This window comes from Microcaecilia unicolor, chromosome 1, assembly GCF_901765095.1.
Source record: "Microcaecilia unicolor chromosome 1, aMicUni1.1, whole genome shotgun sequence".
NCBI classification, from domain to species: Eukaryota; Metazoa; Chordata; class Amphibia; order Gymnophiona; family Siphonopidae; genus Microcaecilia; species Microcaecilia unicolor.
The window spans coordinates 243047581-243060784 of record NC_044031.1 but is presented as its reverse complement, the minus strand read 5'-3'; the positions used below and the strand labels follow the sequence as shown (position 1 = coordinate 243060784).

At 41.6% G+C, this 13204-nt stretch overlaps 1 protein-coding gene across 1 annotated transcript in view; it reads right to left on the bottom strand.

The window, feature by feature from the left end:
• Positions 1 to 13204, bottom strand: part of LOC115474499 (reversion-inducing cysteine-rich protein with Kazal motifs-like) — a gene marked incomplete at its 5' end in the record, with an annotated part of 272499 nt that overhangs the window by 76346 nt on the left and 182949 nt on the right. The window contains 1 exon segment of the mRNA XM_030210026.1: positions 3556 to 3678. Coding sequence (XP_030065886.1) covers positions 3556 to 3678 — 123 coding nt within the window.

Here is a 13204-nt window from a genome sequence, read left to right as displayed (position 1 = left end):
CACAAACAGTATCTGAATTCAAGACAACTTGGGACAAATACATAGGATCTCTAAGAGAGTGACAGGGAGAGTAGATGGCATGGATGGGCATACTGGATAGGCCATATGGTTTTTATCTGCCTATAGTTTTCTATGTTTCTAGGTTTCATTTCTTCAGTGTGTTTTCATTGGTCTTTCCACAATCATCTTCATTGGCCGATTTGAACTGTCACCCAATATTCCTGTGTTAACCAGTATATGCTCACAGTCACCTGTATGTTTATCAAGTGGGTGGAATGCCTTCCCACCAACTGTATGGCTGAGATTATTGCCCTGCCACAAAAAGGGCAGTAGTGCATCCTTTGCTAAAGAAGAACAAACTTAACCAGGACAAACTCAAAAGTTACCGGCCAGTATCTAACATTACATTTTTGAGGGAAACTTATAGATCCAAAGGTTTCATGGCAGAGATAATGTTGAAGTAGAACATGGAGACTTGGTTGTCTGTCCTGATGAGAACTGGCACATCATACAAGGACTTGATTGCTTTTCAACTACAGAGATGATTGCCTACAAGAGAGGATAATATTTAAGAGACAGCCATGCACCATCTGCACTACCAGAGGTAAAAAGCAAGTATGCTACCATTGTTGGTCATTATAGATGCTGAAACTGTACTACTTGTGAAATCTTTTTGATATAAATATTTGTGCATCCAATTTAACAACCTAAGTATGACAAACTATTTCTTCAACTGTAATGCACAAAATATGGTTTACACTGCAATATATCCCTTTAATTTGTCACGTGTAGGGTTGATGAAAATAGAATTTAAAGTTAGTTAATTAGAACACAAAATTTACATTAAAAGTCATAAGAAAGATAAGCCAATAGTAGAACACTGCATTGTACAGAGAAATGCTTTTACAGATTTCAAATTTTGTGTCATCTTTGTGGCAAAACCTTCATGACGAGGATGGGCTGTAGATAATATTTTGATGAGAATAGAACACAAGATTCTAGGGGTGATCCTGGAAACGAGATACAGGATCACTATGGGGTGGCAAGTGCCACCCCATTTATTTTATTTTAACCTGCTCTACTTAACCAATCAACCACAGGGCCTTCTCTCTGTCACTACTTCCTATTGCTCCATGGGCGAGATGCAACAGAGGGAATACCTCAAGCCAGCCAGACTCAGCCTGATTTAATCACTGCCAGTGAACACAGCAAGCTTGTAGGACCAGGAAGAGGGGGTAAGGGAGGGAGGGAGAAATGTCAAATCCACAGAAGGGAATTGGGGGGGGGGGGGGGAGGAAGGTGGGAGAGAGAGAAATCAGATCGGGGTGCAGAAAATTTGAGTGTTTTGTCCACAGTGACACCTAGATCTTTTTTCCAGATCATTTATAAATGCGGCTGTTTCTTGTGTTTATTATTTATTTTCCTTAATGTTATTTTACCTCCTTGCTTCCTAAAACATACTGGGCAAAAGTTTATTGGTTGTATTCCTGTTATATTTCCTTTAGATATTGTCTAATATCTTTCAAAGTTTTCTGTTCAAATGTTTAATTCCACCAAGTGTTGAAATTCCCTTTTGAAACAAATTAGAACCATGGATAACTATGTGAGTTTCTGTAAAATGTTAAAGACTTTCCTTTTCAAAAGGTTTCTATTAATCGAAATTAATCAATAATGTAATTTTTGCTAGTTATAGTGTTATCGGTCAAACTACGGTTCATATATTCCATAGTTTAAATCTTCTCTTATTCAACACGTTGTTTAATGATACTTACACAGCTATTGTCTCTTCTATACCAGTTTATGTAACTGTTAAACCTGATCATAATTATGAAGTACAAGTTGTATGTAAGCCACACTGAACCCAAGCTTACTTGGGATAATGTGGGATATAAATGTCAATCAATCAATAAACAAAATTAAAAATTGTTAAGGGGTCTGATATTCAGCCAGTGGCATTAAACCCAGAAAGTCAATGCTGAGCCATATCCAGGCACTGGCATTGAATTTCTGGGTTTCCAGAGCTGGCTAATACATAGCTGGTTAAGTGTGATATTCAGCACTTAACCAGCTATGGGTTACCACATAAAGATAGGACTGATGTTTATGTGGTCCTACTTATGCGGTTAACCTGGTCAGTTAAGCGCTGAATATCGGCATTGTTTATATGGGATATGCAGGTTATGAACCATAAAATAACTTTGCAACAGTAACAGAATTATGAGCACACTATGCCTCTGTGAACAGGTTAAGAATCACAGAGAAGCTAAATCATAAGAAATTATACAGAATGTGAGTCTCATGTCAGCTTGCTCCTTCTGTTGGAGACACAGGCAGATATGGAGTTATAACAAAGATATGTGTGGCAAGAGAATACTATAATGTAAGAGGGAAAATTTGCTGTTGACCATGGAAGCAGATAATGAAGGAGACATAACTTTAGTTGCTGGGAAGATGGTTTTTGCAAAGTAGGATAATTTTACTGACCTTATTATAAACAAATATGTTATGAAGAACTCTGCTTCTGTAAAGATAGAATTTGCTAGAATGGGCTGGAATATGAGAGAAATGCTGACTTTGTACTTCCAATACTAGTCTATGAGAGAAAAGAGTATAAAAGGAGAATTATGGAGAGAGGTAACCAGAGAGATAATGTTAGAAGTCGCGTTTGTGTCCTGGCTGCTGTCTCATATGAGAATTAATTATATTATGTAGTCTAATTGTATTCCTGATTGGTAAGTGTAATAAACAATTATTGATTATTCTCATATTATTTATTTATTTGTAGCATTTGTACCCCACATTTCCCCACCAATTAGCCTTCTGTGTCTTTCTGTCTCTCCACCTGGTGGTGTTAGGACCATATTCTCTGGAATGCTGGACATTCCAGCTTGCAGGTAAATAGTACCTTTATACCTGGGAGAGGGCAGAAAGATAAACAGCATTTAAGCAGCTAAGTGCCGACAGAATGCTCCCCAAATAGCTGGTTTTCAGTTTGGTGCTAACTCGTTATTTTATGTGGCACAAACTGGTTAAGTGCCACTGAAAATCAGCAGTTAGCCTCAAACAGGTAATTTAACTGACCGGAAGCCATTGCTGGTTGAATAAATTTATCTCCTTATTTTTTCATCTGTTCTGCTTTTTGTGTTGCCATCTGATTACTATAAAGGGTTTGGGTGGCTCTTTAAAAATATCCTGTGAATCCAAAATAGAAATGTATACTCTTTTCTATTCCCAATATTATGTATTTCACCATCATGTACCCAAAACTTGCTGTAAAACCAAATGTACATTCTTTTCTAGTTCCAGTATCCATGATGAATCCAAGCCACATTGAGCCTGCAAAAAGGTGGGATAATGTGGGATACAAATGTAATAATAATAATAATAATGAAGATTTAAACAGTTAAGACCATCTCACCAAATTGAATACTTTCTCTGGTCCAATTTATTAATAGCGCATCCTGTTTGGTGACCTGCAGCCTTTTGAAAGTACTGCAACTTATAAAGATACCAGAACTTCAAAGTAACAATTAAGTTTCAAAAATCTGAAAATACCTGTAAACATACGACGCTCATCTTCCGAGCTGTGCTCATTTAGACACTGATGAACAGAACATATCAAATTGCCAGCAACACAAGAACACACATTGCAACCTATATCAAATGATGCTCCATGACCTTTAACAAAAAAAAAAGTGTGTTAAGAAAACAGAACACATTACTGGAACACAGTGATTTCAAGAATAAATATAATATTCTTTGGAATAAAGACATGTAAAAAAATCTGTTTAATACTAACCAGATAGATTTCAGGATGGTTCAAGTACTGATTTGTTTAACTTAATACAATGAAGCCTCAACAGTGGTTCTGGGGAACCTTGACAGTGACTGATATACACCTATGTACCTAGCTGTGTCTGCCTAGGATCTACAGCTCACTGACAGCTTTTGTTATTTAGGAGAAAAGGGAGGAATCTTATTTTTGCAAATAATTTCTGTAGATTGTCTAGGCATATTGACATACACCATATAATGTCGATTAAAAATAGTAAAGGATAGGCAGGGACACTTTTTATACAAATCTCTTTTCAACTTTTCTTTATACTATTTGCTCATCACTACAGTAGTTTACCCTCACTTCAATGTGTGTAATTACAGCATAAAGTTAATACTGTAGGGTATGAGTCATGTGAAGCCTCATTTTAGATAGAATATAGAAATCTGAACTGATACAGCCATGTTGAGAGATGGAGAAATTATGTCTTACCTGATAATTTTCTTTCCTTTAGTCCTACCAGGCCAGTCCAGACTAATGATTATGTCCATCCACCAGCAAAAGGAGACAGAGAAAAATATAGTTCCAAGTAATTTGCTCCTTAAAGGTATTGTGCAGTCTGGAATGATCAGAATTTTGAATAGCCAAGCAAAAGTGAGGAACATTACAAATGCCATAGTTAGTGAAGTCACTTGGCATTAGCTGCAACATGTAGCATGGCTCTTACTCAACTGACAGGCATCTGGTTGAGTCAGGATATCCACTCTGAACTGCAATAAGCATGGCCGTGACTCAATGGCAAGAGATGTGGCCTGAGCTATAACCAGTAGTGTTGCTCCTTCTCAACTAAAGTCTAGATATTTTCACAGTCAGGAGATGTGACCTGAGCTATAACCAGTAGTGTTGCTCGTTCTCAACTGACATCCAAATATTTTCACCAAGTTAGATGTGGCCTGAGCTATAACCAGTAGTGTTGCTCGTTCTCAACTGACATTCAGGTATTTTCACCGAGTCAGGAGATGTGGCCTGAGTTATAACCAGTAATGTGTCTCATTCTCAACTAACATCCAGATAGCTTCACTGAGTCAGAAGATGTGGCCAGAGCTACAACCAGTAGTGTGGCTCATTCTCAACTAACATCCAGATATTTTCACTGAGTCAGAAGATGTAGCCTGAGCGATAACCAGTATTATGGCTCTTTCTTAATTGACATCTAGATATTTTCACTGAGTCAGGAGATGTGGCCTGAGGGACAGCCAGTAGTATGGCTCATTCTCAACTGACATCCAGATATTTTCACTGGGACAGGAGATGTGGTCTGAGCTATAACCAGTAGTGTGGCTCATTCTTAACTGACATACAGATATTTCACTGAGTCAGGAGATGCGCCTGGAACCATAACCTGCAATGTGGCTCATAGACAACTGACATCTAGATATTCCACCAAGTCAGGAAATGTGGCCTAAGCTACAACCTGTAGCATGGCTCATTCTCAAATGACATCCAGACACATTCACTGAGTCAGGATGGGGCCTGAACTATAACCAGTAGTATGGCTTGTACTCAACTGACATACAGAAAAGTTACCAAGTCAGGAGGCCTGTCCTTAACTGTAATAGTTAGTGTGGTTCATATCCCACTGACATATAGATATGGCACTGAGACAGGAGACATGTGACTGAAGAAAAATTGGCATGGGAAATCCAAGAAATGACCACCATGCACAAGATACACATAAGAAAAAAAAAAGTCAGAGAGGGAGGGCCTCTAGACTGGTCTGTTAGGACTAAAGGAAAGAAAATTATCAGGTAGGACAGAATTTCTCCATTCTTGTCACCTCCACCAGACCAGTCCAGACTAATGGGATGTAGAAAAGCAGTCTCCCAAATAGGGCGGGACCATCAGAGAAAGGTCTCTCCATCACTTGTCAACCTAAGTCAGGAACAAACAGAAAACAGAGACGATCCATGAAAGGCAAGTGAAAGGCAGGCAAGCCCACTGAAGAGAAGTAAGCTGTTCCTATAGAAGTGCTGAAAAATATAAAAAATAAGAGAAACCTTGATGGCCAAGACTACTGTGAGCCAAAATGGGATTGTATAGGACAAATGGTGGTCTAGCCCACATAGAATATTAACTTACACTCCATTGAAGGAGACTTACAAAGATTCTCAGCAGGAGAACAAGCAAACTGTTTTCCAGAGCCAATAAGTGTGACCAGCGAAAATAAGAACAAAGGCCTACAAGCAAGAGCAAGCCCTAAAGCTATAGAAGATAGAGATGCAACTGGTTAGATAGAGGTAAAAAGAAAGAGAATACATAATGACTCAATACCAAAACCTGCAATTGCCAGAACTATATCAGTTGGTGCTGTAGCTAGTACTGAGAGGAACAGCTGTAGACAGTGGAAAAGGAGGGACTCGAACCTACAATTTTACCTCCTGCACCTGGTTCATAGGCCGCTGCTCATACATGAAGAGATAAAAGAGGTATGCCAAGGCTGCCACCCACATACCACCTCATCACTTGAAGCTAACGGGGTGAGAATGGCACTAGAGTTAGACATGCAGGCATAGATGAAATGTAAGTGGTTGCTGTGGCACAACATACTATACAGGCAGCTATGCCATCTGAAGGAATACTTCCCAGAGTGCAACTGATGTCAGGGAGGAAGCACCCCATCCAAAGGAATGTCTGCATCTGGTGCACACTTGAAAGGTCACCTGTAGCTGTTGCTCAAGAGGGTAGGCCTGTGATTGCTGGAACTGAAGCCACACCTTTGGATGAGGTATAACCAGCCACACCAGGGGATGACACATTTGTAGCCACACCTGTGGATGCTGCAGCTAAAGCAATGCCTGACCATAATCATGGCTGTGTAAGGAAGAACCCCGAGTATGCTTTTACAAAAGGTGAGAACCGGGCATTTGAAGCCACATCTGAGGTTGCCATGTCTAACACCACAACAGTGCACTATCTACATATCCATGAGGTAGATGTTTTATTAGAGTCATACTACAGTCTCAAAACTTGAGACCCATAGGCAAAAGGCATCCTAGAGTATAGAGAAACCCATACCAAATAGGCTGACCAAAGGCCATAAATATTGGTAGGAAGATATACCACTGTCTCATGGAGGCTTGACTTGATTTTAAACACCAAAGGTGCTAGAAACTAAGCATCTCAGCTGAAGCATACAGTGCATGGTGGCAGCCATAAAATACCTGCAACACGGTAGCCATGAGGTAACAGTAGTACCCTAGATAAGCAGCAGAAAGGGCGAACCCCAGCAGATGATGTCATCCCTAAATCTGGGAGAGAACGCTACCAAGGATAAGCTGTATGCAATCCGAATAGACTGCCTGTAGAGATGAGGACCACAGCAGCCAACTGGATGATGAAGAGATTGCAAACCCTATTTAACAAGTATTACCAGGGAACAGAGACGTAACTAGCACCATTTCAAATCATAGAAAATGGCATAGTGCAATTACAGTTATCTTCTCTTTAAGAAGAGAAGAATCTGTGATACCTTATTATTATAAGCTACATTGGCTACCAATAATTGCTCAATCACAGTTTAAATTATGTATATTAATTTTCTGGTCTTTACAGGGAAACGTACCCTCTTATCTGATAGTTTTTTCCCCTTATTAGGTAGACAGTTTCTTTACAATTTCAGTAATTGAAGTTGGTTAGGTATTTTAGACAGCTTTCACCATATCATATTTCTTGTGGAATTCACTTCCGGCAGCAGTTCGTTCATTAACTAATTATCTGTTATTTCATAAGCAACTTAAAGCAGTGTTATTTGAGTAGTCTGTGGATTGATGTAAACTTTAGATTATTATGTGATTTATTGTATATTCCCAGTTGAATACGCTGGTTTTTTATTGTTTTGTGACCTACATGGAACTGAACAGGATGTTGCGGAATATAAGATCAATATAATAATAATAATATAATACTACTGCACACCACAGGTTGATGCAGCTAATATGCAGCCTCTAACCAAGTTGTCACTAAACAACAAGCCTACAGGGAAAGGACTTTCCAAGTCGCTGCTGCCCCTGTGCAACTTAGGAAGCTGTTGACACTACTCCTCAGTGGAAGTTGTCGCCGCCATGCTGTACTGAAGGCTACCACCACTGAGCCCAGACAGCTGTGGCTACCACTACATAGCACATAAGAATGTTGCTAGAACACAGTACCATGGGGAAGCTGCCACCACCATGCATCACCACCAGGCCATACAGGATCCAGAAGCACAATGCACCATAGGGGACTGTCACCACTAGGCAATATAGGAAGCTGGCAGCAGCCCCCCCCCCCCTCCACACCAAACGATGTTGCCAGTATGCAGTACAGAAGGCTGCCGTGGCTACATAGAACAGGGAGGCTACTACCAAGGAGAATGCCACCACTAGATAGCAAGAACATGGCCACAAGGAAGCTGCAAGGAATGTGAGACTATGCAGGACAAGTGGATAATGGCATTAGCCATATAAGTAGTTGCTATGGAAGTACGGAGGTGTCCTCCAGGACTAAAGTTAGAGCCATACAAAAAAAAAAAAAAAGAAATGCTGCTGCCTCAGCAGAGCATAGGAAGATAACACTTGCAAAACACAAAGGCCAATGGCCCAATGCAGCAAAAAAGGAGTGTGTTGTTTTTTTTAATCAGTGAAACCAAATAAACTGTGCCTGGAAGCAAAACATAAGATCTGGCCACACTGAGAAGCAAAGAACATCGATGTATTAGCCAAAGTAAAACAACTGCCCCAACAGGACGGGAGGACTCTATTTGGACAAAATCAGAAGACACACATCCTTGTAGAGCTCTCATTCCCCTGGATCCAAGATTTCTACTGAAGTAATCCACCTGAACTTCAGGGCACCCGCAATGTGCACTGCTGAGAGCAAGGATAGACGATTCTCTGCCCACTGCAGAGAGGGTGCGCCTCCTGAACCAGAAGAACAATCTTTGTGCCTCCTTGTCTGTTGACATAGGCCACTGCTCTTGCATTGCTGGACAGGATTAAAATGTCCTTGACCTACATGAGGCCTGTAAGGTATTCCTGATTACCCTCAACTCCAGGCAGTAGATCGACCACAACACTTCCACCAAAGAACTTGGGCCACTTGGCCCAGATGATGTGTTCTCCCATCCAGAGAGACTGTCATCTGCAATCACCAACAACCTCTCTAAATGTTCTTCAGCTGAAGCCACCAAAGCAGACTGAAGTTTGCTTGGGTTATCCAAGAAAGTCTGAGAAACCAGTCAGTGAAAGCAGGGGACTAATGACTGAGAAGGACAAATAAGCGGTTGCATGTGAAATCCTGTCCAAGGAAAAACATTCAGCGCTGATGCCACGGTGCTCAGAACTTGCATATAATCTCACACCTGAGAGGCAGGAAAGCAGAGCAGGCTAGAAACCTGGGAAACAATCTGCTGCTGCTGTGAACCTGGGAGGAACATCTTCCCTGACTGGCTATTAAATACAACCCCAAGACATTCAAGAGATTGAGGAGTTAAATCCATCACCTTGGAAAAGGTTCCTGGGGCTGTGGCCAGACCAAACGGTATTGCCCCAAACTGAAAATGCTCCCCGAGAATGGAGAAACAAAGGAAAGTTGATGAGGGGGTCAAATTGGCATATGGAAATATGCCTCGGAGATACAGAGAGATAAGAACCTCTCCCAGCTGCACTGACACAATCACTGACCTCAAGGTTTCCATTTGGAAATGTGACTTTGAGGGCTCTGACAATGTGCTTGAGGTAGAGACTAGGATGAAAGGAACCACCCTTTTTGGGAACTATGAAGTTGAGAGAATAGCGCTGCTAACCCTCTTCTGAGCAGAGCACCACTTGCATCGCTCCTAATGAATGAGATCTTGAAATATCTCTCAGATTGCTAGAAATTTGTCAGGGGCTTTGCATAGGGAGTCCAAGAAAAAAAATCTGTGCGTGGACAAGCAAATTCTAGTTTGTAGATTTCTCTGATTACATTCAATGCCCACTGGTCCGAGGTGATCCTGGTCCATTTCTCCAGGAAGCTGGAGAGAGGTCCTCCAATACAGATCCCCATGCAATGGACATGTACCCCATCTTTGGACTGCATGAGCGTCAAGTGCCATCCTGGCATTGGAAGTCGAAGCTCCATCACCCCAAAAGGGCTGCTATTTCTGCTGAAAGCACAACCGTTGAAATGAGCCAGATTTCCCTGGCCTGTAACCCCTTGCATCACGAAATATGGAATGAACTTGGATGAACGGAAAGGAGCCTTAGATTTATCCTCCAGTAAACGTTGCCCCTTTGGTTCACCCAGATTTTTAACAATTTTTTTCAAGTCCTCATTACTGAGAAGCATTCTGCAAAAAGACAGTAGGGCCAGCCTGGATTTTGAGGCAGCATCCGCTGCCCGATGTCTAAGCCAAAGTCATTTTTAGCTGTAATGGCTAAGGACATTTCCTTAGCAGAGGCCCTAAGATAACATAACAAATCTGCTAAATTAGTCAAAACAGTTTCCAAGGAAAGCAAAGACTGTACCAAGTCCTCAACCACAGGAGCTTTTTGAACCCAATTCAGGCATGCCCAGGAGCCACAAATGTGGCCTGCAAACACAAAGCTACCACTTCAAAGGACAGCTTAAGGGAGAATTCCAACTTGCGATCCTGTACTTCCTTTAGAGCCGTTCACCCTCCACTGGAAGAATGGTTTTCTTGGTCACTGCAGTGAACTGAAAGTCCACCACCTTAGGTAACTATAAAAATTTCAGCTCCTGAAAAAGGGGAGAATAAAACCATGACATAATTCTCACCACCCTCAAACCAGCATCAGGGGTCTCCCACTACACTGAGATTAGAACCTGCATAGCCGTGTGAACATGAAACACTTTCAAGTAGCTTCTTGGTGCCTGACATCATAAGATGTGAGGTAGCCGCTGAACTGAAGTGTTCAGGAGAAGAAATATTAAGTACTTCCAGAGCCTTAGTAATTATGGAAGGTAGTTCATTCTTATGGTAGAGTCTAGCCAAAGTAGACTCTACCATAAGAATGAACTAGCCAAAGTAGACTCAGGAGGAAGTTCAGCTTCTCGCAACAGGTCAGACAGTGAATGGTATGAAGCTCCAGAGAGGAACATCAGAACGGTGTTCTGAGGGTAAAGAGACTTCATCCACCTCCCTCTAAACTTCTAAACAGAGATGCTTACACTGCTGATTAGAAAATGCCACGGGGGAGGGGGGCTGAAGACAGCTGAGAGGAAAAATACCTCTAACAAAAATCCTGGTGCATTAGAAGCACCAACTCTGGGGGTGGGGAGTGGAAAGAGTACTCAAAAATATTAACATCCAACCCCTGCAAGGTGGTGGGGGAAATTTTCCCACCAACTGGGATGGTCCTGGCAATAGCTCTGCTGGGGAACAGTGCATCGGCACTTCAAAGATGGCCACCATGGATGTGCACTTTGGATGTGGCACCATGGAGCCTACCAAAATATTTGCCTGCAGTCCCTCTGTCACAGCTGAAGCATTCACAGCCAAGATGGCAGTCGGGGGGGGGGGGGGGGGAGGCTGGAAGAAGCTTGACTGCAGGCAATACACTGGCTCCCACACCATGAGCATCATTTTGCCATTTCTGCCGGGGCTACCACTGAGCAAAGAATAAAATGAAACAAGCACTTGCAGCATATGAAGCTCCCCAAAGACTGCTGCTGGCAGAGGCACAGCAACTGATGAAATTATACTAAATCAGCTTCCTGTTTGCCGCATGCACTGCTTGTCCCTTTCTCTGGAAAATATTCCTGCATTTCTCTATTTTTTTTATTTTTTTAAAGAAGCAGAAGATTCCCATTTTAATTTTTTTTTTTTACATCAAAATATGCCAGCAAGCTAGAAAGGGTAGACAAGATGAGGGGAGGGGTCTGATGTACCCCTGACAGACAGAACCTGCCAAGACCTCAAGCTCAACTGAACACAAGGGACAGGCCAGGAGCAAAGACTACACAGAGAGCTACATACAATATATCTTTCCACTTGATGAGATAGAGAGAATACTGAAGGGAAAGCTGCTGTACAGTATCCTTTATGGTAGAGTTCCGTTATTCTGTCTCCATCTGCTGGTACACAGACAATCTACAGATCTCTGGATTGATCTGTGGGACAAAAATTAAATGGTGGATTAAGGGGGCGTATTCCCTTAACCCTCCTGTAAACGAGAATAGTGAAGGGAATGCTGCTGTACAGTATCCTTTATGGTAGAGTTCCGTTATTCTGTCTCCATCTGCTGGTACACAGACAATCTACAGATCTCTGGATTGATCTGTGGGACAAAAATTAAATGGTAGATTAAGGGGGCGTACTCCCTTAACCCTCCTGTAAACGGCTGGCCCAAACGAGAACTTTTTATAAAACTACAAGTGCAAAGTGGGGAGCTGTAAATCTTGATGCTGATATAATGGAACAAAATAAAAAAAGAAAAGAAGAGAAGAAAAACTCCACAAAAGCCGATAAAGACCAAACAGTGGAGATAACCAATTTATCTATCACTAATAGTGTGCAAAGTCAAGTTCTTAGTCTTGTTAAAAACAGTGCTTGCCACAATTGCTTGATGGAACTCGATGGGCCACGTTTCAGCACTCTTGCCTGCATTACTGCAACGGAATCTATGTGGGATGCAAAGAACTCACGAAAGAAAAACCTCCAGACCGCCCAAAACACAGCAGCCAGACTGATATTTGGTAAAACACGATTCGAAAATGCTAAACCCCTCTGTGCAAAGCTGCATTGGCTCCCAATCAAAGAACGGATCATCTTTAAAATCTGCACTTTGGTCCACAAAATAATCTATGTAGTCGTCCCAGGATACATGACAGATCTCATAGATCTACCTACCAGAAACAGAATCGGATTACCCAAATTGGAAAGGACTTAAATACAAAGCAACTTACGCATCCTGCTTCTCCTACAAAAGCGCACAACTATGGAATGGACTCCCAAAAGCCGTGAAAACAAATCCATGACCATCTAAACTTCAGGAAATCACTAAAAAACAACCTTTTCAAAAAGGCTTACCCCACCGATCCACCGTAACTCTCCACACCCAGCAACACAGCATAACCAATGACTGTACTAGACAACATACAATCTTCACTCCCTTGACCCTCATAGTGCCCGCTACAAATCTACCTCTTTCGACCACAATATAAACTTGTATTTGTTATCAACCGACTTGGCGAACGTCTTGACGGTACCATGTAAGCCACATTGAGCCTGCAAATAGGTGGGAAAATGTGGGGTACAAATGTAACAAATAAATAAATAAATTAGGAGTCCAAAAGGAATCTGACGCTTTCACAGAAAATGGCAGCAATGTCTAAATCACAAAGCACAATGTAAATACAAATTGAAGTGTTGTACCACAACCAGATCAA